Genomic DNA, 26,912 nt, shown 5'->3' on the forward strand with positions numbered 1-26,912 from the left:
GTATCCCCTTCTAGTCTCACTGGATATGATCCCAATCTTGTACGCTGTGATCCAGCCAAACGAGCCTTCTCTGTTCCTCCCACAAAACTCTCCATCTCCCTTCTTGCCTTGGCACTGGCCGCCCTCCACTCCTGAAGCCTTTCCTGATACCCACTGCTGCTGGTGCTGTCCCTCCCAGTCTTCCCGGTACTAAGTTAAACTTGTCTCTCCCATTAGGATGTAAGCTCTGATAAGTAAGGATTGTTTCCTAATTTGTACTTGCATCCTCGTGCCTAGCACACAGTGCAGAGGCACCCAGTACCTGTCTGCGCTTCTCTGGAATCATGTCCACACATGACCAGTCTGTTTAGCCATTTCCAGTCAGCTGGCACCTTCTTTGTTTCTAGCTTTTCACTAACACAAAAAATCTCAGTGATGGTAATACTGGAGCAAATATTTTGTTGCATAGAGAACCTTTCCTTTTTTTTTTTCAGTGATCTCCTTTGGGTACACATTCACCTAGCAGGGAAATCTCTGGCCAAATGATACTGGTCTTCTGTAGCCAGTTCATCTGCATAATTCCAGACTGCTTTCCAGAACTGTGGTCTCAATTTACAGTTCCAGCAAAAGTGCATTAGGGCATCTCTTTCCACATTAACTATTTTCATCTTTTGTCATCTCTAGGAAACCTCAAAGATGTTTTTTGATTAATGATGATTTGAGGCATTCTTTTATATGGTTAATGATGTGTAATCCTACTGAGAACTGACTGTTTATATCCCTCAACCATTTCTCTAGCAGAAGATGATTTTTGGTTTTACATATTTTTATATATATGTCCATTATCGGAGACATTTGATACAAATAACTTTTCCCCCAATGGAGTGCTTCTCTTACTCCAGACACATTCATTTTGTGCAAAAGTTTTTCAGTTTAATACAATAAGTTATTTTATCTTTTGAAATTGCCTCTATCCTTTGGTAAAGAATTTTCATCTCCTACTCAGACCTGTGATCTGCTTCTCATTTTTTTTTAATGGTATGGCCTTTAATATTTAATATTCAGATCACATATCCATTTTGAATTTATTGTGGTGTAAGGTTTTGACAACATCCTCCATATTTGGTTTGGTACTGCCAGCTTCATGGTTAAAAAAGAAAAGCGCCTAAATACTGCTTTCCCTTTATGACCTTAGAAAATTTGGGCTTAAACATCAATTAGAGCCACGCAGACAAACAATAATGATGATACAAGATCAAACAGTTTTTTGTAGAACAAAAATGGCTCACCTATCAGTATCCAAATAAACAAATACCAGAAAGTATTATATAAAAGTTATCACAAAGGAAGAATTTATTTAAAGAAGTTTCCATCTTTTACAGAAATAAAAAGGAAAAAAAAATAAAGGACGATGTTGTCAAACAGACAAACACTTCTTGTCATTTCCTAAGGGGTTGGGCTCATTTTGCAAATAAGTAAAACCATATAAAAATAGCTTTCAAACCCTTGTAGTCCCCGGAAGAAAACATCCATGACTAAGGACTCTGAATCTTCCTCTACTCTTCCCAAAGATGGCATACACAAACAGGAAAACTGACTGACATACACATACTCTACAACGTACAGATTTGCAACAGCCTGGTTATCCTTCAGGTATTTATTCTGTATCGCAAAACTCACTTGTTTCCTTATTTTTATTGGCTGTGAAAAAGCATTAAAGGCTCAATGGAGAATAATCTTTAAACACTGATTTTTCACAATGCTGTTGTAAAAATGTACAATAGTACACATCTCATTGGTAATTAGGAACCTTTCTTCATTTTAAAGTAAACATTTTTTTTAGGTACAACCTTTCAAAGGTCGTTTGAAAAGCTGTGAGATGCTACGCTATTTCAAAATTTATAAACACTAATTTGTCAGTAACTTTCTCAGAAACCAAGCGAGGGCAGGGCTTTTTTACGGAGCCAGTTTCAGTCTTGGGGGGGGATCTGAAACAGCAACAGATCCTCCAACACATCCCACCAACTCAACAGACAGAAGGTCGGCACCGTCAACTGAAGACGCCCCCTCTGATGTGGACGTTCTCGTCCAGTCCGTGCTCAATCAGTTTGATGTCCTCCAGGTCGTCTTTGATGATGCTGATCAAGTGGCTGAGGCCTTCCTGCTGCTGTTTCAAGTGCTGGAATGGTTAAGGAAGAGAAGGCACAGGGTCATTTCTGTCTAGACAAGCAATGGCATCACATTCATCTCCTACGGCTAAAGAAATATTAGACCAAGACAGATGGAGGCCCCGAGAGGCTCTGACTGGCCCAAGCTACACAGCCAGTAGCCCATGTCAGGGGTCTTCTGGCCTCTCACTGATGCCAAGAGTGGTAACACATGATCTGGCCCCGGACTCAACAGTTTCCTTGGCACACGGCACTTTACAGCCTTCTGTGGCAGAGATACCAACAAGAAATGCTGACCAACAGAAGACTGCTCCTTTCTGAGTCTTTCTCACCTGCTGCTCTGATGGAACTATAGGGAGGAGCCATCCAAAAGAGTGACAGAGGACGCTGACCTCCGAAAACTCCATCACCCGCAGCACGCGATATTCTGCTGACGCCCCCAGAGAAGGGAGATCACTCAGACACGCGGCTCAGGGTGTCGGACGCAGGAGGGACTGAGAAAACCACAGACGGCCATCATCCGTGCATCAGTTTTGTTAACACGTTTCCCAATGACATTCTAATCTGGTTCAGGCTGAGTGGGGGGCTTGTGGCCCACAGGTTTGATACCTCTGACCCTGAGGACCTCGAATCCAAATTCCCCACAAAGAACATGAGATAAAGTTTTCTGTTATTGTTTAGTTATTTTTCAGCTATCTCCAACTCTTTATTTGGGGTTTTTGTGGCAGAGACACTGGTGGGGTTTGCCATTTCCTTCAGCTCATTTTACAGATGAGGAAACTGAGGCAAAGAGTGAGGTGACTTGCCCAGGGTCACACAGCTAGTAAGTGGCTGAGGCAGAATCTGAACTCAGGTCTTCCCGACCCCAGGCCTGGCACTCTATCTACCAGGCTACCTAGCTTCTCTATAAGATTTTTTTTTTGCCCTTACCTATAAAATAAACTTCAGACACAATAGTGGAGGGAAAAAAGGGAAGCGAGACAACGTGTACTATCCTCATGGGAACAGCAAGAGAACTCAGCTGATGAGGCCCACAACCATGTTCATGGCAATCACGCTGTCGTCCACCCCTATAAAGAGCCACATTTACCTGCTTGATTTCCCGCAGAAGATCTGCATCTACATAATAGCGTTCTTCAGACTTGACAGCTCCAAAGTGATTCTGCATCCTGATCTGGGACATCAGCTCATTCAGCCGACCCTAAGAACGAGATGGCACAGAGTGACCGTCCACACTCCATCTGGCCCACACAACATGTTAGTGATGCTGGGGGCAAGCATGGGCTGCACTCCTCAAAGGGGGGACCTTTGAGGGGAATGAAAATCTCTTTAGCTGCTGAAAAACGGCATGGATTTAAACATTCTAGCTTCTGGAGTGTCTGTACTTCAGCCAATGTTTATTTCCATCAGGGAAGTTCTCCGAAGCTGCCTACCACTTTTCCCGGTCCTGTCCCCGCCTGTCACCCAAGCACAGCCGGGACATGCTTACCTTGAATTGTGTGGGTGCGTTCAGTTCACACTGAATTGTATCCAGCTGCACCCGCAGCTGTTCTTCATCAGCCTGGATGGCGTAACCACTCTTCCTCTGGATCTCCTGCTTGATCAAGACCTGCAACAAGAGGGGCACGTGAGGTTTCTTCCTCCTCCACTACCTCCCAAAGAATTTTACTTCTGTGTTAAACTGAAGCAGCTTCCAATTTGTCCTTTTCCTTTACTACCAGAAAATGCACTGGGATGGGCAGGGGTGGGAGAGGAGCATATGTGAAAACAACTCACATAAAAACCAAAGGCATTAATGAAACTTGAAAAATAAAAGCAGTTTTAATGTTGGGCTATCTCAAATCCAATTCAGCTTAACTTAAATCAAAATTTGAATTAACCCTGAATATTTGGAAAACTTGTCACACCTGAATAAGTTAATATCCTATTCAACACAGGTACACAAATGTCCAGCTGGTTTAGGGCAATGGTTTAATCCAGATTAGTGTTAATTCCTGGCTGGGGCCCTGAAAGCTCGCTGCAGTGGACCAGATCAAGCTCTAAAGGTCCCAACTCCCTCAGACCTCATTTCTGATTTATTGGTGACTTGGTCTAATTCACAGAATCCTAGATTTAAGCCCAAGGGACTGAACAGGCTCCCAAGACAACCCTGCTTTGGCTGATGAGAAACCTCTGGACCCAGAGAGGCAAAGTGATTTTCCCAAGGTCCCAATTGGTGGCAGAGGCAGGATCTGCAGAACGCACACTTATACATAGCCCTGCAGTGTGGGGAGGTGGGGATTATGATCCCTACTTTATAACAGAGGAAACTGAGTCTGAGAGAAGTTAGAGTGACTTCCCTGCCCAGTGTCGAAGGCTGAATCTGAACTCTGCTCTTCACGATCTCAAGTCTAGCACCCTAACCACTTCCTCATGCCGCAGCTAATGTGGCTGTGTGCATGTGGACATTTTATCTCTCAGGCTGATAAATATGTGTGCTCCATATAATAAAAGTCTACAAACATCAACTTACAATAGCTGCCTCCTGTGTGAAGCAGGAATTTTAATTTGTCCTAAAACTGCCTTCAAGCTTTAAGGGGTGATCCCAATTTCAATATCCTAACATTTAGATTTTTCAGAAGTTCATGTTAGTCTTCACTGCTTTACAGCAACAAGAATAAGAAATGATGCACCATTCAATGCTGAGTTTAGATCACCATTCTACTCTCTGCTGGGTGACGGCTGACCGCCACCTCTCTGGTCTCAAGGCTCTGATCTGACCCCTGAGATCCCACAACAACAATAACAGGGAAGCCAACGTTCAGATGGCACTTACTGAGTACCTGGTAGTGGCCTAAGACACCAGAAAGACTAAGAATGTCCTCTGCCAGGGGCTGGGTTTCTAAGACAAAAGCAAAGGAGAATTTAACAAGTAAGAGTAAGAGAAAGACCACAAGATTAGAAGAGTTAGCAAAGGGAAATGAAAGGAGCGGAGCTCGAGCAGCTGCCACCATCACCGTCCACTCCTGGTGACAGGCGGCTATGCCGTGGACAGAGGGCACGAGTCTTCCCTTTTTTATAGACTCAAATGGGCCCTACAGGAAGAGGGCGCTAGAGCAGCCTTAATCAGATAACCGGGTTGGAGCAGCCCCGACAGCAGCTTCTTGTCACTACCTGCAAGGTCCTATGGGAAAGCTCCATGAGTTTCCTCTTGTACTGTGCGATTTTAGCCAGAGTGGTCGTCTGATTCTTCTGTAGCTCACTGATGTCTTCAGATATAATCTATGAACAAAAAGCACAGTGATTACAATGGAACTTTGATTCACTTTTAAACTGTCAGAACCACAGCAGCGCTGACGCCACAATTCATCAGACACCAAAGTGCGACAAGTCTACCAAGTGAGATAGCTGAGGTTCAGGAGGTTCTGTGGAGACGGGCGCATCAAATGGGCAGAGAAGGCTCGCTCATTCCTACAGAACCATACCATTGTCCATTATAATGACCCGTGCAGTGCACTGCCCTCCCCCAGGGTGGTGCTGTGAAGGGGATTTTGTTTAAAGGTGCTCTCAGAACTATGCGGATCGGTTTTGCAGAACTTTCTTTTCACCCTTTAAGTTTTCTTAATCTTTGTTAGGAAATCCAAAATCACACCAAATTAGAAACTCAGGAACTGACTTTGTAAGTTATCATGCTTGAGACAGACCAGAAGCAGAGTCATCCTTCTTGCCAGAGGCCTGTGGCAGGCCCACTGAATGCCACATTAACAACAACAGCCTTGGGAGAGGGGAAGATGACCTTGCAGCCTCCAAGGGGGGGCCAAGATGCAGATGGAAGGCACCCTCCCTACTATCAACCTGAGTCCATGGACAGAAACAATTGTCTTCAACAAGCATCTTAATATACTGCTGGTAGAACCATGAACTGGGGCCACCATTCTGGAAAACGTGCTTTAAAAAAGCAATTAGAATTTGACACCAGAGGTCTATGTGCAGGAGAAAAGTCCCACATGTACCAACATTTTTATATGAGTACTTCTGGTGGTAGCAGCAAACTTAAATGCCCACTGATGAGCACTCAACAGATTCTGGTGAGTTACTGCACAACTAGGGAGCAGAGGAAGAATTCAGAGAAACACAGGAAGACAGGCCTGAGCTACTGTGATCCAAGTAGGCAAAAGCAGGAAACAACACACCCAACAACAACCACGGGAACGGAGAGAACACCTTATCATTCTAGGGGCCGAGTGTGGCCCACGGACATGTCAGTGATGAGGTAGGGACCTCAGGTAAAATCCTGCAGACGGCACTGCCTGGGTGAACTTTATGTCCTGTCCTTGTTACAAGGAAAGGCTCCTTGGGCAGAGGAGGAAGAAGGGCTATACCTGGAAATGAATGTAATGTGAAAGGTTTTTAAAACATCAATAAAATGAAGCTACAGGGAGGCAGATAATGCATTGTTCACTATAAAGACCTCTGACACATCTGTCCCACAACGACACAGGCTCCTCAGTGAAGCAAAGACCTCCCCATTACATTCTGAGCAGCCCCTAGGTGACTGTTAGCAGAGAGAGGACTCCTTTGCTCAATGGGACACTGGGTCAGATGAGCCCCGAAAGTCTGTTTCATCTGAGTCTCCATGATTCTATTATATAAGCGAAGTAAAATATTCTGAAGCAGATTTAAACATTAAAAATTATTTTTAAAATTTTCCTTGTTCTCCACTAATCCTATCATAATATATCCACTCATCAACAATCCCATCCCAAGTAACACTATAGAAAGTACAAAGTAACAATTGTTGTTTGCTGGAGTTTCATGATGAAGCATGCATTCTCTTGCTAGAATTAGGAGCGACCCAACTAATTAAGCTGCTTCCATTGTTACAACAGCTGGCATTTACAGGATCACATATCCAGCTGTTTCATAGTGTAAAGCATTTCCATGCCAGTCAAAGAAATACCAATTTAATCTGTTTAAATAATTTGGTAATTATTTTAATAAAATAATTTGATAATTTCATGCCTGTGTGCCACAAAGGAAGTAACAAAGAGCTACTCATTGATCTTCATATGGTCTTCCTTAGACTTTCAGCCTCACCAAGACAAGGTGGGGCATTTCTCTACTACTTTATGGTACCACTCCCAGTCCCAGGGGATGAAAACCTAAATGCTTACATCTAATCTGGTCTGATGCTGCTTCGTCATCTGATCCTGGACCTTCAGTCTTCGGAGAAGTTCTTTGAAACCCACCATTGGCACAGGAATTAGCCTACAGAAAGGAGGTGTTGAATTTCCCACAGACACTTATCAATGACCAAGACTGTGAAAGTCTTTACTAGGTAACATATTTACCATCAAAATCTCATGGCTAATAAACCTGCTTTTTTCACTTGGAGCTTTGAAAGGCGCTGATTGGTATCTGTGGTTTCACTGCTCTGGGGCACCTCTGCTGAAGACAATCCCTTTACCAACCACAATCAACAACCTTTCTAGACAGTGAAGCTCCCTGGGGCACTGAGAGGCCTTGCCTAAGCATGCTTACTATCATGTGTCAGAGGTGGGTCTCCCAGACTCCAAAGCCAACTCTGACCATTACACCATGCTGACTTTGTTAGAACACAAGAATTTCAGAGGGCAGGGACCTTGGTCCAACTCCATTTTACTTCCCCAAGGTCACACCATTAGCCAGTGGAAGCTCTGGGACTAGTGCCTGGATTCCTTAACTCCAAGTCCCAAACTTTCCCACTATACCAGATTGCCTCCTGAGCTCCAAAAATCAAACGTTCATGAGAATAAATTTGACCAACCCCACTGAAAATAAATTCCATTCATTAACACGTTCTTGGTCTCTATCCTGCCCATAAATAGCAAGCACTATTAATACTGTCAAATTAATTACTACATCAAGAAAGACTTACTTTTCAGAATCCGGGTTATCCACTTTGGCCTGTTCCCAGATAATTGGATCAACACCTACCATAGAATGAAAAAGGTAAAAAAAAAGATAAATCTTTCTGAATCCATTATTTCTGACCAGTATATTAAATATAAGATAAGCCTGTTAGAATTTTGTCCAACTAGCTTTGCCAGATTTTAATCTGTACTATAAAGCAGCAGTCATCAAAACTACTTGGTACTGGCTGAGGAATAGAGGAGTGGATCAATGGAATAGATTAGGCACACGAGATTCAGAAGCCAATGACTATAGTAATGTATTGTTTGATAAACCTCCACACCCTGGTTTTTGGCATAAGAACTCACTACACTATTTGACAAAAACTGCTGGGAAAACTGGAATATAGTATGGCAGAAACTGGGCATAGACCATTATCTATAATGGACCATATACCAACAGACCATATACCAATATCAATAGACCATAGACCATATACCAAAATCAAGTCTAGATGGGTTCATGATCTAGGTATAAAGGTTGATACTGTAAGCAGTCTCATAAAACAAGGAATAGTTTACCTATCAGACTTGTGGAGAGGGAAAGACTTTATGACTAAATAAGAATTAGAGAACATTATAAAATGTAAAATGGATAATTTTGACTACATGAAATTGAAAAGTTTCTGTACAAACAAAGCCAATGTAACCAAGATTAAGAGGGAGGTGGGAAATTGGGAAAGAATCTTTACAACCTATGTCTCTGACAAAGGACTCATTTCTAAAATATACAGAGAACTGAGTCAAATTTATAAGAATACAAGTCATTCCCCAACTGATAAATGGTCAAAGGATATGAACAGGCAGTTTTCAGAGAAAGAAATTAAAGCTATCTATAAGCACATGAAGAAATGCTCTAATTCACTATTGATTAGAGAAATGCAAATCAAAACAACTCTGAGGTACCACGTCTCACCAGTCAGATTGGCTAAGATGACAAAACAGGAAAATGACAAATGCTAGAGAGGATGTGGGCAAACTGGAACACTAATGCATTGTTGGTGGAGTTGTAAACTGATCCAGCCTTTCTGGAGAGCAATCTGGAAGTATGCCCAAAAGGTTATAAATACTTTCATACCCTTTGATCCAGCAATACCACTCCTAGGGCTATATCCCAAAGAGATCATAGAAATGGGAGAAAGACCCATATGTACAAAAATGTTTATAGCAGCTCTTTTTGTGGTGGCAAAGAATTGGAAATTAAGGGGGTGCCCATCAATTGGGGAATGGCTGAACAAGTTGTGGTATATGCATGTTATGGAATACTATTGTGCTATAAGAAACGAGGAGCAGGCAGTCTTCATATTTACCTGGAGAGGATTAAAAGAACTGATACTGAGTGAGAAGAGCAGAACCAGGAGAAATTTGTACACCATTGCAGACACAACGTATGTGTGATGACCAACTTTGATAGACTGGACTCTTCTCAGTAATGCAGTGATATAAGTCAATCCCAAAAGACGCATGATGGAGAGAAAAATGTGCATCCAGAGAAAGAACTAGAAAGAACTAAGTTTATATCCAGGTGGAAGCAAAATACCTGATATTTTTCGTTCTCTTATTTGGTTCTATGTCCTCTTTACCATTTTTCATTCCAGCTGGTACAATCCGTCCTTATAACCTGACCAATGTATAATGTGAAAGTATTTACAGATCCTATACTTGACTATAAGCCGCCATGGGGGGGAGAGGAGGGAAGGGGACAAAATGTGAAATTCAAGGAATTGTGGAATTGAATCCTGTAAACTAAAAGGAAACAAATTAATAGATAAAAAAAATTAAAAAAAAAAAAAGAATTTTGTCCAAATATATAACTAAATAAATTTCATATCTGTCAATGGATCATAATTATACAATGGAGATAAATATGGTGATGTATTTTTTTAAAGCATAATGGGAAAATAAAGCAAAATTATAAAAGGCATTTTTTATTTTTCAGGATCACTAGGAAGTTGTTAAAATTCATAATTCACCACAAAATTCACAACACAACATGATGCATAAGAATTCAAAATGGCAGAAGAGTTTTACTATTTCTGTAGCAGTTCTAAGTTTGGGGGTAAAACATTAGCAACCAGAGTTTAGCAGAATAAATTTAGGGAAGGTAAAGCAGGCAAGTGATGAAACAATCTTAAAAATGTCAAATCTATAACTAATTATAGAGTAAAGCATTTCCTCTTCGAGGTTACTCAGGTCAAAGAACTATAGCTGGGCAAGGTAGGTAGGAAGGGGCACACGAGATGGGAACACAAAAAAGCGTTCAATTTAATTTTTCTCTACAAATAAACATTTTTTTGGTAAACATTTTCTTTTTTTTTCCCCCAATTACATATAAATATAATTTTTAACATTCCTTTTTTTCTTTTTTTTTGCTTTTTGGAGGGGAGAATGCAAGGCAATTGGGATTAAGTGACTTGCCCAAGGTCACACAGCTAGTGTTACGTGTCTGAGGCTAGATTTGAACTCGGGTCCTCCTGATTCCAGGGTCGGTGCTCATATTCACAGTGCCACCTAGCTGCCCCCAACATTCATTTTTTCTAAGATTTTGAGTTCCAAATTTTTCTCCCTTCCTCCGTTCCCACCCCCTCCCTCCCCAAGACAGCAAGTAATCAGATACAAGCAAATACACACTATTAATTCCAGAAAATTCCACTCTCCCTAGCACAGAGGCCACATACTGCCTCAGAGTGTGGTTAGCCTTCAAAGAATGGTTCTCTTGCCTCGGGCACAAAGATATCTTGGCCTGGCTCTAGCTGATGCTTCCCTGGAGTTGGAAGGGACTTCAGAGATCCTCTCATCCAACCTTTTACCTGAAGCACAAAATCTGTCTACAGAATCCCTGACGAGTAAATCATTCATCTCGGGATAAAATACCTCCAGAGACTGATAATGGAATCTCTCTGGAATAAGTCCACCAATTTTTGTGGATAGCTCTAATTATTTTCTCTTATTTTAAATGAAAATTCATCAAATATAGCTTCTAACCATCAGTCCCATTTCTATCCTCTGGGGCCAAGGAGAATAACTCTCATCTTTCTTCTACATAACAGCATCCAAATATTTGAAGAAAGAGCTCAAGATCAATAGAAATAATCCTGTTCAGCAACCCTGATAATAACATCAGGTGAGGGATAAACAACAAGAGGCAACTAGGGGGCCCGGTCGATAGAGCTGGCCTGGAGTCAAGATCTGAGTTCAAATCTGGCCTCAGACACTTACTAGCTGTGTGGTCCTCGGTAAGTCACTTCACCCTGTTTGCCTCAGTTTCCTCATCTGCAAAATAAGTTATAGAAAGAAATGGCAAGCCCCTCCACTAACTTTGCCAAGAAGACCCCAAAAGGGGTCACAAAGAGTCAGACACAAAGGGGTAAAACAGGGAGATGTATGCCGCCAGAATTATTTGCACAATGGGATAGAAGAGATCCAGCAGAGGGCAAGATGAAAAAGGATTCCCTGTGGATCATGAGGTCATCCATATGCTCCTCTTCTCTGATATTGTACTGACTGCATAAAGCTTCAGATCACTGCAGGGCCCTCAGCATGATTTTTAATCAAAGGAATATGTCTAACCATCCACACAGGAAAGACCAAGTGGATGAAGAACATCCACTGTCCAGATTTCAACATGCATTTGGATGGACACCCTATAGAGTGTCAGAGTCTAACTCTAAATGCCTCCGACTCAATTCTAACCCTCTGACTCTATATTCGTCTGGGACAAAGTTCTAGCCTAGAAAGAAAGAAAGATGGGCTGTCTTCAGGAAATTGTAAAGCTCCTTGATTTGACCTCAAGCTTCCTATGAAAGTACAAGCCTATCTTTTTAATACTAATAGTTTACTGGTATTGATTACTATATGGAAATAAGGCATGGAATACAACTGTTTCCAAAAAATCAAAAAGGATTTATCACAAAGGGCAATGGAAAAGCACATGGTGGGTGTGACCAAGATGCACCATATATGCAAAGAAGAACTCCAAAGAACAAGAATATAAGAGTGAGTCATCACAGAAATGTCTAGCAGAAATACAAGATGGGCTAGTCGTGTGGACAGACCGATGGATGATAGGTGTCCATCCAAAGTGTTCCACTGGAGCCTCAAATGTCAGGAGAAAGCGAGGAAAATCTCCAGCTTATTGGATGGATCCCTCTGTGGTTAATGTGTGGGAGGCCAGGGACTAGGTTCACATAGGATCGATAGGGATTGATGGGCTGTGATCTGCAATGTGGAGACAAGTCTTGAACCTGCAACCACACATCTATTTAAGGATCAAGAGATCTCCTCACTCTCATTTCCTACATCCTCTCTCCAGGAGAAACATTACAAGTTCCTTCAACCAAACACGGTAAATTTCCTTCTCAGTGCTGACTGCCCTCCCCTAGACAGACTCTGGTTTGCTGATGTCAACAGAAAGATAATATTCTTTTCACTCCATGAATGACAGGAAGACCCGGGAGGAACAAGGGGAAGGAGGACAGGCAGACCCAAGCTCTCGACTTCACCCCCTTTCACACTCTCCAGAGCCCTGCTCCGTTCGTTCCCATCCTCCCTCACGTCATCCTCTCTCTCCTCGTCACTGGCTCTCCCTACAAAGATGTCTCAGTATCCATCCCCCTCTCCCTCTCTCACCACCCTCCCGCCTTTGTGATTCACATCATTTCGTGTAATGTGAATGCAAATTTGGAAGATCTTCCCTGCCCCTAGGCTAAAGTGCACCTGAAGCCTGGGGAGGGAGGCTTGTTTTTCAGTAGATACTTTTTGATTGGCCAGTGGGTCAATAAGGTTGTTACATTCTCTGAGCCAGGAGAAGGCTATATAAGCCCTGATGTGTAGCTTTGTTTTGGGACTCACTTTGAGAAGTGTTCTGTGATTTGATCTGAATTCTGGGAAGCCGTTGTTGAGAGTCCCCCGGCTTTGAAAAACCCAGATGTGGAAACCCAGATGTTGACTGGGTATGGATGTAATGGTTGGACACTTTGGAAAGCTGTCTACTTGATCTGTTAATGTCTTGATAATTCTGTCTATATATTTTGAAGTTTGGAGTGCTGACCTTTTTCTCCTGAACAAGGTAAACGATATATGTCTGACTGATTAAAGTAAGCTTGTTAACCCATTTTGAGTTGCTTTCCTTTAACAAAGCAGATCCAAGAACCTGTATGGGCAGCAAACCCTGAGGACGCGCTTGGGGTGCTTGCTGCTACATTTCGTTATTTCAGAAAGTAACCAACAGTCACCACATCCATGTTTCTTCCTACCTTCACCCCCTCTAACTTGTTCCCAGCATTTGACAGCTGACACAGCTCACCAGCAACTCCTCAACACTCCCTTTGGCTTCAGTTGTGTTCAAGTTCACGGCTCTAGAACTGAACCTACCATCCTTTCTCCCCTTCCTCAAGTTCTGTTTCTGTTCACGGCATCTGGGTTCGAAACCTTGGAGCCATTTACATGATCATTTATTAATGGTACATTAATTCTGTAGTCGTTCATATCTGTCTCTGCCTTCTGATTATCCCCCACAGCCACCAATCCTTGTTCCTAACAGCCTGAATTACCTGCAAGACCCTCACTGGTCCCCTTCTTCCTTTATGCCCACACCACCGCCAGAATCATTTTTCTATCACACAGCTACAGACATATCATTCTGACATCCAAAAGACCTTCAATGGCTTCCAGCTGCCTACTGAATAACATTCAGCTTTTAGCTTGGATTTTCAGACTCTCTGTATAAACTGAGTTCAACCTACCTTTTCAGACCTCTATCACACCACTTCCTTTATTCACCCAATGACTCAGCCCAAACGGCTTTACTCAGACACCCTGACCCCCCGCCTTCACAATATTTCACCCACCTCAAATGTGTCACAGCCCTTTCTCAAATTCTGTCAGCTCACAGGGAATGCCGCCTCCTCCGTGATATTCCCAGTCAGAAATGATCTTCCAACCCCTTTTAGCTTTTCTTGACACTTTCCTGTGTACTTTTACCTTCTACTTTTATATTGATTTGTGAACATATCTTACTCTCTGCAGACTGCCCCTTATTCCCATGCTTCCCCAAGACTATAAGCCCTTATGGGCAAGTACTGTGTCTTGGGCATCTCTGTAACCACACGAAGACTTAACACAACGCTTGCTAATACATAGTAGGCATTTGTGCTTCTATGACTGTTTATTAAAAGAATGCTTCAATGTGTGTGGCAGAAAATACCCATTTCTGTTGTTTTTAACTTTTATTATAAACTTTAGTAACACTAAATAATACAAACTACTTAGTTAATGGTTATCAATTAGTTTTTTTTATATGTCAATTTTGTGTAACTGAGACAGCAAAATAAATGTCAACCCTTTAAATTTCTTGATCAAACTCAGAAACATTAAACACTGTAATGGACAAAATAGTCTGAGTTTTTTAACATCCCCCAAAAACCTTGTGCTGAGAAAAAAATGTCACAGGTGATCTTTAGCATTTCTGCAGAAAAACACGTGTGCAGACCCTCTTGTTAGGTCCGTAATGTGATCAAATCTGTGCCTACAGTACATACCAGCAGGAGGGTTCTGTAGAAGCTGCTTGATCTGTGCGGGGGAGAGTTCCGTTCTGGTCATAGAGAGGGTAACTCCAAGCTGCTGTAATGAAGTTTTTATATTTGCTTGTTCAAAATGCGCATATAATGTTGTAGCTGGAACTCGTCTTGATGTGCCATTTGGAGAACGTTCAACAACGTATATGACAACTTCTGTCCTGAAAAAAAATTCAGAGAATAAGATATCACACTGACATCTTCCAGAAACAGATATAAATGCAAATATCTGATTTTAGAAAAGGATACGTATGTATCAGAATGACAGAAATGACAGCTGTGGCAAACATAAGGCTTTTTTTAAACCTTAAATAAGAAACTTTAACTTTCCACTGTGGTATCAAAATGATTTAAAGTTACTTTTGAAATTTTATGAATGGTATGAAAAGTCCTTTATTAAAACCCTCCAACTTTTAAGAGTTTCATAATCAATCAATAATGATTAAGTAAGCACCCACTAAATCACAAGAGTGGGAAATACAAGTATAAAGAAGGAAACAATCTCTACTCAAGGAACTTACATTTGAATGAGGTGACAAGTACATGTAAGTATAGAAGAAACATAAATAAAGTTAATTAAAGGAAAAGCACTAAACAACTAGAGACAAACAAGAGAGGCTTCATGTAGAAGGCAAGATTTTAGCTGAATCTCAACTGAAGAGAGGAAAAGCTATAAGGCAGAGGTGAGGAGGCATGAAGGATTGCCAGTGCAAAAGTGTGGAGATGGGAGAGGGAATGCATTGTGAGAGGACCAAAGAAAAGGCCAATCCGGATGGCTGAACCAGGTCATTTACACAGCCAACTACTCAAAACCAATCACAATGAATGGTCATTCCAGCTTGCCTGGGTTAAGCCTAACACACTATCATCTTCCTCTGTCCACAAATCTGATCACATTTTGCTCTTTAATGACGGATCAAATAAAATTTAAGCTTGTCTGCCTGGTATCCAAGGCCCTTCACAAAGTGCCACCACACCTATTCCTCTCAGTCTGATTTCATCTTACTCCAGACAAATATGCTTTCTTTCCTTTCCTTCCCTATCCTCCTTACCCATCCTTTAAAATGCAAATCAAATGGTCTCTCCCTCCTAGAAACCTCTCACCACCCCCCATTAAAAAGGACCTCCTCAACCTAACAGAGCTTTGTTGCTTTCTAATGTACTTATTACAACATCTAGTTAACTGGGTGTATCTCTGATGTCCCTCCAAGACCCAAGAAGACTGAAGGGTGCTTTGTGTAAACATCATTCCTCTTCTAGCACCTCAGACAGCTCTCTGTAAGGGGAAGTCAACTTCTATTTGCTAAATGGAAAATGATTTAACGTCACAAAAACTAGCCGTGTAACCTTGGGCAAGTTACTTAACCCCAATTGCCCTCCAAAAGGCAAAAAAAAAAAAAAAGAAGTCAATTTAACAAAGTTTTTTACGTGACCATTTAAGCTTATTATTTCTTCTTGGGAACAATTCATTAAAAAAAAAATCTTCAAATTAATTTCTTATTAAGAAATTAAACTGCAGAAGAATGCCTATTTAGAATCAGGTCCACCTGGCTCAACTCTCCCCTGACACCCTAAACGAGACACTTCTGTTTGCTCCTCTATACAATGAAAATGAGCTGTGGTAAGGCTCACATGAAATTTCAGTTAATTTTAAAGCATTAATATCAGCTATTACTTATTATGATTACATACAGGAGCAATGCACAATTCCAGCTCCTGAAACTTTACAAAATTTTATAACACTCAATGTACACAATAACACGCTGAATGTTTACTTTTCTAAGTGGATAGTTAACTAAATGCAACCTAAGATCATCAGTATTAAGCAAGAAATTCAAAACTAAGAGAAAAATAAATGTAAGCATTCCATAAACAGTGAATAAATGCTGAAACAAAGACAAAATATTCTGTGATTTTTACTATGTTTCAGGAAGGAAACAGTGTATGAGGCAGGGGAACAACGTGTATGAAATAGAATGAGGATTAATTATCACTGAGTGTGTCCGAACCCCAAGACAAAAACGTACAGAAACCTTAATGCATACGTACTGGTCGTCTGGCAATGTTTTCACACCTTCTATGTTGACAGTAAGGGTCTGATTTCCTCCCAAAATTTTATGGACTGATTCTATTAGCTGTTGTTGCTGGCTTCGGATGTCTGCTTCCTTCCTATTGAAGATTAAAACCACCAGGCCATCTTCATCCTTATTGTTGGGCATGCAGCTATAACCCACTGCCTGTGGAAAGACAGCACAGAAAATTGTGATTGTAAAGATAAACCACGGATCTCAAGCCAGTCACCCATTTCTCTATCTTTAAAATGGGAATAATAGAATTTCAAAAAATTAACATGTGATTTTGATGTAAAAATATAAGATGTTTAGCTCAATTTCCTCCCCTTAAAACTGCCTCAGATATTCCTAGAACACTTTTCCCTAAATCTCTCCTCTGTCTCCATAACAACCTACCCAGTATGATGCTCCCCTGTCCCGGGCAGGAAGAATGGGCAGGTGTTAAGTGCTGACTGCACTCCATGGACCACACTGAACCCTTCACAAACATTCTCTCATTTCAAATGCCGCCCCCTCCCCCCCAATTCCCAAAGCGCTCTCTGGGACAGTTGTGTGGCCACAGCACAAACCCATCTCTGGTTCTACTGCAGCCAGGACGATGATGTTTGCTGTTGTTCAGTCCTCTCAGTTGTGTTCAACTCTTCTGACCCCACTTGAGATTTACTTGGCAAAGATATGGAGTGGTTTGTCATTTCCTTCTCTGGCTCATTTTACAGATGAGGAAACTGAGGCAAAGAGGGTGTAACTTGTCTGGAGCCACAAAGTTCATGTCTGAGGCCGGATTTGAACTCAGGTCTCGACTCCAGGCCCAGGGCACCAGCCAGCTGCTTTTAGACTGAGTTTCTTCATGTTCTGGTCTGTACTGGCTGAAGTGCCTGAGTGGCAGTGCCCCATGTGGGAGAACAGCTCTCCCTTCAAGGTGAGTGGCCTTTCTCCCCAGCAGCTGAGTGGGGACAAGGCACATGTTGCTGGCCTCCCCCCGGAGTGTCATACTATAGATCACTGACCAAATGCAGCCAGTGCCAACATGCAGTCTTGCTCTGTGTGCTGTGACAGCCCCAGCTATCTGAAGAAAGCCTGGACTGGTCAGCTGCTCAGCCACAGTCTCTGTGTGTGTGCACTAAGGAGACACAGAGTTCTATACCACGGCGACGAACTTTCCAAAGTTTGGCAAAGTCAGTTCTAATAATGAGAGTGTCCACTTTAAACCAGGGACTCGTCTGTTAGGATAACAGACAGGCTAGGCATTTTGAGCAAAATATTATTTCTGAAGACAAATTTCTCTCTCAGCACTAGGTTATAATTAAATCGAAATATTCTACCTGCTTATTCTATTATACGATATTCAGATTCCCTAAACAAAAGGTATACAACTTCAGTTTCACACACTGAGATGCAGCATTTGTCTTCAGAGAAAGAAGTAGTTGCTCTACATCAGGCCTGCACAACCCGTGGCCTGCCAACGCATTTCCCTGACATGTCCTTGGGCCGCGTGCCCTACAGGTTGTGCAGGCCTGACACTGAAAAAGACGAGCCTCATACCTTAAATCTACAGAAGGGATTTTCCTGGGTGAACTCCACAGGTGGAATGTTATTGTTGAAGTACCCTTTGCCTGTCCCCCAGAAGGCCTGGAGCTGATTCCATTTTGCCAAAATACCATCTCGCTCATCTCCCAGCAGTGTTGGGGCAGAAAGAGCACTTGCTGTATTGATCAGCTGGTTAGACTGGACAGGGGCTTGAGTGGGCTGACTGAAGAGACCACCTAAATCTGAGGAAGAGATGGGGACGTTAGCCTGAATCAAGGGAGACACAGAACAAAAAGCTGTAATGGCATCTATCCTATCATCCATTAACATGCTCAGCTGAATGGAGAGAGTGGGGCTGGGGCTCAGGAACCTCTGGATTCAAGTCCGGCTTCTGAGCCTTATTAGCTGTGTGAGACGTCTCTTAAATTTGCTAAGCCTTAGTTTTGTGGCCTATAAAAGAGGTTCCAATCAGACCATGTATGAAAGCACTTTGTAAACTGGAGACAGCGGGACAAATGTCTACCGTCGCTATTCTAAGACCAAAGTCCCATTGGTTCCAATATAGAGAAGTTATGAAATAGATCACACAAACCCCTCAAACAACTTAAATCCAGTTCCCAAAGCTCTATTGCTAACCAGTGTTATTCCACTCTGATGCTTTAGGGGGTTCTGCTTCATTGTCCTCAAATTTATTTTAAATATGTAAGATTCCATAATGTTTTCTGCTTAAAGCTTAATATATGCAGAAGTTAACAAAGGTCATAGTTATTGGCATATCTACAGCAAGACAGACTACAGTCTCTTCTGTCTCCCAAAGGAAATGGAAAGGCTGGGCCAATGCCTTTAAATAGCACCACAAACAACACTGAGACCGTCTTGATTCGCTACATTAAATGCCTTTTCAAATACATCTCTTTTGGTTACAAACAGAAACTTCCATAAAGCCCTGCTGCTCTTAGACGACAGCCAGACTGTTCTATCAGACTTTATCACATGTAATTATTTCAAGGGATACAATCTGACACAGGGTGGAAAGAACACTTAATACGAAGTCACATTATGATGGAGTGGAGTATTACCCCAGGCAGGATGTTTCACATCGAGATAGATCGGCAAGATTTAATTTGTCTTTTGGGTTCAATTTCTATTAACTGTCTTCAGAACAAAGAAAGACCTCTGTGACAAATGTAGGCCAAAGCTCGAATTAATTGCAGTGCAAAAAATTCCAAGCAACCTATATATCAGGTCCTATTATACACCATAACACAATGATAACTGAAAACACATCATTTCAAGAAATAAAGACAATATACCACTATTCTTCTCCTCTGTAGAGCTTGGAAATCCAGTTTCATTACTGGGGCATGTAGAGGGTGCAAAAATAGCAGGAAACACCTGAAGGAGGCCTTAGGATGAACAACTCTCAAAACTGCTATTCTGTGATCCTAAAGCTATTGACTGGGAAAACTGAGAAATTGTGACAGGTAATTTAGAAATTCAAGCAACTTACAAGCATATTCAGAAGCTACCCATGTGCCAAGTGCTGTGCTAAGCATTAGGGGTACAAATACAAAGAATGAAATAATCCGGATTCTCAAGAAGTTTACATTTTAATGAGAAAGAAAGGAATTATCCATATAAATACATAAAGTGTGGAAGAAGGGGGGATTCTCTGTGTGAGGCACAGGTGAGGAAGCAGAACGTCTGAAGAAGAGATGACCACCACCACGGCCCTGAGTGAGGAGCAGAGAAGGCCTGCCTGGAGGGATTGAAGCGTGGGAGAGGAGAGTGATGTCTAGAAAGATGGGTTTGGGTCAGCTTGTGTGGGTTTTCAAAATAAGCAGAGGTCTGTTACCCTCTAGGGGCAAAAGGAAGACATTGGATGGTGGAGTAGGGGAGACATATGGTCAGATCTGCGTACCAGGAAAACTGCTTGGACAGTGGTATTTAGGATGGACTTGAATGCCGAGGGCGGGAGTCCAGGGGGGCAACTCAAATTGAATTAGGAAGCCTTTAAAATAATCTCGATGAAGTAAGGAGAGTCACATCACAAAACCCTAGAAAGGCTGGCACCCAGGAGGAGTGTGGTCAACACTGTCCAATGCTGTAGAGAGGTGGAAAAAGACTAGGACAGAAAAACGATTGTCAGAACTGGTGACTTAAAGATCACTGGAAACTGTGAGGAGAAGGGTTTTAATTGAGAGCTGAGGCCTGAGGACTCCAAGGAGAGAAGCAGGAGCAGTGCGTGTAGACAGCCTTTTGAATGAGTGACTGAGGGAGGAGAGACAGGACAAGATCATCAGGAACAGTTCTAAGGAGGGAGGAAACTTGGGCCCATTTGAGAGAAGCAGTGAAGGACCCAGGTGATAAGCAGAGGCTGAAGATCTGAGAGATGAGGGGTGATGGAGGGGCAATCTGCAGGACAGACAGGGGAGCAGGGGGTCACAGGTGCTGGCCTGGGCTGAGAGGGGCCATTCTTTTGTCAGAGAACGGGGGAAAGGAGGAGGAAGATGCCATCCAGGGGTTCTGAGGTGAAGAGGAGGGGAAAGAGAGACCCTTCAGCAAGGAAGAGGCAAGGGCCTCATCAGAGGGTGTGGAAGGATTGGGAAGAGAAGCAAATGTTCGGAAATGTGCAGTGAGAAGGGGATTCAACTGAGGAGGAATAAAAGGGTTAGCTGACTGACTATAAGGAAGGTCCAGGTAAAGGTGGCTAACATGACTATATTGAGCCTGTATGACAGAAAAGGTCGTACAATGATGAAAAATGTGAAATGACCAAATAGTTCTGAATCAGATTCTGATTTCCCAGGATACAGTACCCGACGTGGATTTTTAAGGAACGAAACAAACTTCTTATACTTACTATTTTGAGTCTGCTGTGTATTGAATGTCCCAAATCCTAGCCCGGTTCCCAAACCAGTACTGGTTCCTGCAGTTGTGCCAAAACCAGTAGAACCAAATCCAAAACCTTTGTTCTGAGTAGCACCAAAGAGTCCTTTGAAGAAAAAATTGGGTTTACAAAAGTGTTAAGACAAATGCAGTTGCCCAACTAGCTGGTATCAATGCTGTTTAGTTCTAGAATGAACTATCCAGTGTGGGCTCTTACCACTTGTGCCTGTGTTAGTGGGAGCAGAAAAGCTGAATGCAGAACCTGCCGTGGTGGTGGTCGTCCCAAACCCTCCAAACGTACCTAGCAGTCACAAGAAAGAACATGGAAACATCAGGTTTAGCGTCCTTTGGCTGATAAATTGTGGCAGTATTCTTAGCCTGGGGCCTGTGAACTTATTTTATAAAAGTGTTTCGACAGCTATATTTCAGTGCACTGTTTTATAAAAGAATCTCACGTACGTTATACATGTGTGTGCACGTATATATATATGTATACAAATATATAGAGACACATGTATACACACATACATACAACATTCTGAGAAGAGGTCCACAGGCTTCACTGACTATCCAAGTAGTCCAAAAAGATTAAAAAAAAAAATTCTGCCAGTATTTCAGATGTTTACAATTTAACATGTATCTCATAAAATAGTAAGATATGTAACCTAGACTCACTTGGTTTGGTTCCAGACTTAAGATTCAGTAAGACACACTTGGCTGGAGACCTGCATTTCAGTAAACGTAGTATCTTGCTATGCAGAGTAAAATATTTCCAAAGGTACCAAACAAAGCGATCAATACAGCACAATTTATCGTTAATTGAGGGTGCACTTAACATGCCACGGTATAAAAGCAGCTGAATAATTTATAATTTATACTTATCAATGGTAAAAAAAAAAAAAAAAGGATAGTGAATTATTTTACAAATATGGTATTGATGTGAGTGATTTAATACATGGACCGCAATCAATAAAAATGGAAATGCCAATGTTTTTTTTTTTTTTAAACAAACATTGAATCATTCTACAAAATAACCGTAACAAACCCTGTCATTTGTTTTTGCTGAGCCGTAGCTCTATTCAGAAGCACAAATCAAACACAAAACTTCCGCGGGCTGGGCTTTGGGCTTGAACAGAGGAGTCGGAGAAGCCCAAGAGGCCCCTGGAGGCGGCTCCGGCCGGCCCCCCCCCCCCCCCCTGCGCCCCCCGGCCCCCGGCCCCGTTGGTGCCGATTTGCTGCTTCTGAGCGGGACAGACAGATGAGCGGCGGACGGACAGCGAGCGTGATGGAGGTGAGCGCGGCCGCAGGAGTCCAAGAATGGGGGCGGGGCGCGCCCCTCCCCCGGCCCGGGCCCCCCGCCGCGCCGCGCCGCGCCGCGCATTGTTGGAGTCCTGCTGGGCCGGGTGACGGAGACGGACGCGGGGCTCTCTACCTGCGCTGGCCAGAGGGTTACCAAAACTGAAGGGGGCCGCGGCGCTGGTGGACACGCCGAAACTCCCAATATTAAAGTTCACCGCAGGATTGGCGCCTAGGCCGAAACCCCCAAAATTAAACCCAGTGCTGGAGGAGCCGGTGGCGTCCAGCCCCCCAAATCCTGACGGGCGCGGGGCGCGGGGAGGAGAGGAGAGAAAAGAAGAGAAGAGAGCACAGTGAGAATTGCGGAGTCCGGCCGGGCCGGGCCACCCGCACCGCGGGGGGTAAAGAGGCGGGCCCCCCTCCCCTTCCTCCCTGGGGGCGTCGGGGCAGCGCTGGGGGGGTCCTGGATCCCTTCGCTGAAGACCCCGCCCCCGCCCCGCCGGATCTCCCCCGCCCCCTGCCCTCCACACTCACCCGTGGGCGCGGCGGGGGTGGCGGCCGTGGCCGTGCCGCCCGCGGGAGCCCCGAAGTTGAAGGCCATGACGCTCCCGGGGCCGCGGCGGTTCTCACGGGGCGCTCGGTGCAACCGGTGGAAGGGTCCGGCCTGGCAGTAGGAAACCGAGGCGGGAGGGTTCCCGGGAGCCGCGGGAGGGGGGGAGGGGCGGGACCTCACAGGAAGCCCGCGCCGCGGCGCGTCTCTGTGACGTCACGGGAAGTGTCCGTGAGCCGCGGCGGGGGAAGGTAGTGCGCGTGCGCACGCCCTCCGCCGCGGGGCTCAGAGGCGGGGAATTCGAGGGTTACTTCAGTCTGCCGGGGCCGCTTTCGGGAGCCTGGCGTCCGGTTCTCCCAGCCTCCCGACCCCCAGGGTCTTCGGGATTTGGGCCGTACCTTTTGTTCTCCCGTCCTCCTCTTTTCCGAAGAGAACAAAGAATGTGAAAGAAAGGAAAAGAGAGCGCCAGAGAACCCGCCCCCTCCCCCCTGCTTCCCACGCCGCCTCTCGTCACTTCCGAGGCCCTTCCCCCGCCCCCCTCCCTGGGGGTTGAAAAGCCTATGATTTGGTCCTTGTAGAAGCGTCTCCCTCGGCCCCCCCCCCCCCCGTATGGGGGCGGGGTTCACTTCCGTGGGGCCGAGGCCCCGAAGCCTGGCTGCTCCTGGGGAATCATCGCCGCAACCAAGGGCGCAGATCAGCCATTGCGCAAACATTAGGCGCCTTCTGTGTGCTGAGCGCCTGCCCGCGAGCGGCCTGGAGTCTAACGGGGCCGACGAGGCGGACGCGCAGCTACGGGAGGGAAGACCCTGGGCGGGGGTGCCCCGAGCCCGGAGATGCGGGGACTAGTCCGCGGGCCAGCCGGCAGGCAGGGCCACGGGGCGGGAAGACGGGGAAGGGGGAGCTCCCAGAGGCCGCAGGGAGCCCCTGCAGGTTATTGAGCAGGGGAGGGACATGATCAGACCTGAGTTTTAGGAAAGATCACTTGAGTGGCTGGAGGACGGAGCCTCGAGGCGGGCAGCACCACCCGCAGCTACTGCAGTTATCCAGTTTCTCCTTGATTTTGGGGGGTAACCAGCATTTGGCGGGGGGAGCCAGGTCAGGAGTGACCGTCTTCTACCATAAGAAAAGTCAGGGAAAAAACTTGTTCTGGGCCTGTCGTGCCCCTAGAGCAGAAATATTTGAGGGGTGGCAGATGAATATCATTTTAATCTATATGCTCAGACTTTTTTTTTTTCTGTAAAAGCACTCAACCTTGTGGCTTCCTGAGGACTGCTTGCCTCTTCTTTCTCTGTCCCTTGTACCCCATCGAGAGTGCTGGTGGTATAGATACACCCTTAGCTCTCCTCTCCGAGACGCAGTCTGGACCTCAGCATCACACCCATGCATGCCACCTTTAATAATAATAAGCTTTACTTATTGAGACAACCCATACTCTATCTCATGTATGGATACATATCATATAAATATCACACTTAACCCTCTACACTAGGTGCCTCTGATGGGGTGCTTGGGATCTATATCTGTAACAGCAATTTGTAAAACCAATTGGCAACATCAGTCTGTAACATCAGTTTGTAAAACCAGTTTGTACAAACTGCAATTCGTATTGTAAAGTTATAATAGCAATTTGTAAAACCGGTCTGCAAAATCCCTTTCCCCTATCCGCACTCTGCCTAGGCTACTTGTGACTTCTTTGTCCTTGCTTAATCTCCTCAAGTTTCCTCCTGTCTGGCCCAAATCTCATCTCCAAGTTAAACTCCTCAGACTTTATGCACTGAAGTCACAAGTTCCTCTCAGTCAGCCCTAACTTTTATCTATGCACTGAAGTCCCTTACATCCACCCGGTCAGCCCTGACAATGGCAGCCCTACCCTTTAGAAGTAAAAGCCTGTGCTCCCTTTCACTTGCAGGTCCCCTAAGGGTCCTTGTCCGCTGCAAAGGGTATAATAAACTTTTTCAACTCTGACTCCAAGTAAGGCTGAGCTGAATTCTTTCCAGACGCTATTGCAGGTTTTCTGGTCTTAAGAGAAGATCAGAGTCCCTGCTGAACCTATTGGGAGCCCTCCCTCATCACCTCCACTTTTTCTTCTCTCACTTCTAAACGCATTGCAGTATCACTCATGCAACTGAAATGGCACTTTCCAAAGTTAACAAAGATCTCTTAACTGCCCTATGTAATGGCCTTTTAAAAAATTTCAACTTTATGGACCCTACTACAGCATTTGACAGTTTTCCTTGGTACCCTTTCCTTTCTAGGGTTTCTTGAACTTTTTCTCTCCTGGTTTTTTTCCTACCTTCCTGACCACTCCTCAGTTTTCTTTACTGGTTTTTCATCCATATCCTCCCCCTTAAATTATGGGAGGCAGCCAGGTAGCACTGGGCCTGGAGTCAGGAAGATCTGAGATCAAATCTAGCCTCTGTCTCTAGTGTGACCCTGGGCAAGTCATTCAATTTCTGTTTGCCCTCAGTTTTCTCAACTGTAGAATGGGGGTAATTAAATAACTATTCCCCATAGGATTGTTGTGAGGATCAAATGAGATAATATTTGTATAGTACTTGATACAGTGCCTAGCACATAGCAAGTGCAAAAAATACTTGTTACCTTTCCCTTCCCTATGATATCTAGACTGAGCTCTAAGAGTACAAGGACTTTTTTGCTTAAACTCTGTACATCTGACACTGCCTACCATAGTTCTCAGAACACTGGAGATAATTAAAAATTGTTTAGTGAATGAATGAGTAAAGTGATGCTACATTATGAGGTTGGGAGGATTTTAAAAACAATTTGATTTCAGTTTTCATAGCTAATGAGTAGACTACATATTTTTCCCAAATTGTTCTCAGACTGAAAAAACCCCCACAAACTTTTGGGCACTAGGAAATCGAAGGAAGAATAAAAATGTTCCCCTCTCCTTCCAACTTTTCTCTGATTCCTTTGGGCTTTCTGGGATTAACTCCAGACTGCCATTAGGACATAGTCCAAACTCACTCATATGGGTGCCATCAAAAACTTTCAGATTCAGTTTTGTAGAAATGATAACTTTATTAGTGAAACATTTTATTTTTAAAGTAGAAACAAGCATTCTTAGAATGACATTAAATGAGTCAGTTGTAAAAACTAAATGGGTACTATTATGAATATCTTCTTTAATGGCCACAAGAAAGGAAGAGTAATTAAGAAGGGCAGGGTGAGATATGACAGGTCAAAGCTGAAGATCATCTATTATAAACAGCAAACTTTAATAACCAGCTTAATTTTAAAAATCAACTATATTTTCAAATAGAAGTCCCAGCAGTAGCTAATTAATTTGTTTGACTTTTTAAGGGTTTTTCCTTTCAAGGACAAGAAGAAACGTCATATGGTAGCAATTGACCACAACAGTCAGTCAGTCTATAAACATTTAGTAAGCACCTATTATGTGTCAGGCATTGTGCTAAGCAATGGGGTTGCAAAACCAAGAGATTAGGTTCTAATAACTAGTCCTCCAGCTACAAAATGAGTTGTCACTGGTCGCTTAATTCCCCGTGATGTTGACAAGACAAAGGTTTGTAAAGACCTTTAAGACTTATGGTTTGTTTCATTTATGTAGGTGACCCCCTCTACCAATGCAAACCATTTTGCAATTTCGAGCCCTAGAGACTTGCTTGGGACCCTAAGCAGTTAAGGACCTTCTTAAGGTGACGTAGCCATTATGTGTTAGAAGCAGGAGAGAACCCCACTTTTTGCTGACTCTAGGCTTTAGGCCACTCTCTCAAATGAGTGTTACCAATAAGTAGCATGTGTTCTTAATTGGCTCCAATTGCTTATGGGTCGATCATAGATTGTTCTGAAGAGGAAGAGGATCTCAATGTATTCACTTAATTTGATTTCAGGTCTTGTTAGAAAAAAAAGGAACTATGAGATGTCTCATAAATGATCAAAGAAAC

General features: G+C 43.6%; 1 protein-coding gene across 3 annotated transcripts; it reads right to left on the minus strand.

Annotated features, from left to right (window-relative positions):
• Positions 1–1,301: 1,301 nt before the first annotated feature.
• NUP54 (nucleoporin 54) lies at positions 1,302–23,471 on the minus strand. Of its 3 annotated transcripts, XM_069092135.1 has the most exons (13): positions 22,971–23,471; positions 22,573–22,734; positions 21,358–21,441; positions 21,115–21,246; positions 18,267–18,493; positions 16,702–16,889; positions 14,617–14,813; positions 8,044–8,098; positions 7,301–7,394; positions 5,301–5,408; positions 3,637–3,756; positions 3,238–3,348; positions 1,302–2,158 (listed from the first exon to the last, which is right to left on the minus strand). In XM_069092135.1, the coding sequence occupies exons 1-13, from the start codon at positions 23,035–23,037 to the stop codon at positions 2,030–2,032; spliced, it is 1,674 nt and encodes a 557-aa protein (XP_068948236.1). In that variant the 5' UTR covers positions 23,038–23,471; the 3' UTR covers positions 1,302–2,029. The 3 variants fall into 3 exon arrangements, with proteins under 3 accessions (XP_068948236.1, XP_068948231.1, XP_068948221.1); XM_069092130.1 differs by lacking the exon at positions 22,573–22,734 and having other exon boundaries at positions 22,971–23,238; XM_069092120.1 differs by lacking the exons at positions 22,573–22,734; positions 22,971–23,471 and adding an exon at positions 21,816–22,034.
• Between the last annotated feature and the right edge of the window lie 3,441 nt (positions 23,472–26,912).

Source organism: Petaurus breviceps, unplaced genomic scaffold (assembly GCF_028583685.1).
Source record: "Petaurus breviceps papuanus isolate PSGF00001 unplaced genomic scaffold, PetGlider_PUasm1.0 126, whole genome shotgun sequence".
Classification (NCBI taxonomy): Eukaryota; Metazoa; Chordata; class Mammalia; order Diprotodontia; family Petauridae; genus Petaurus; species Petaurus breviceps.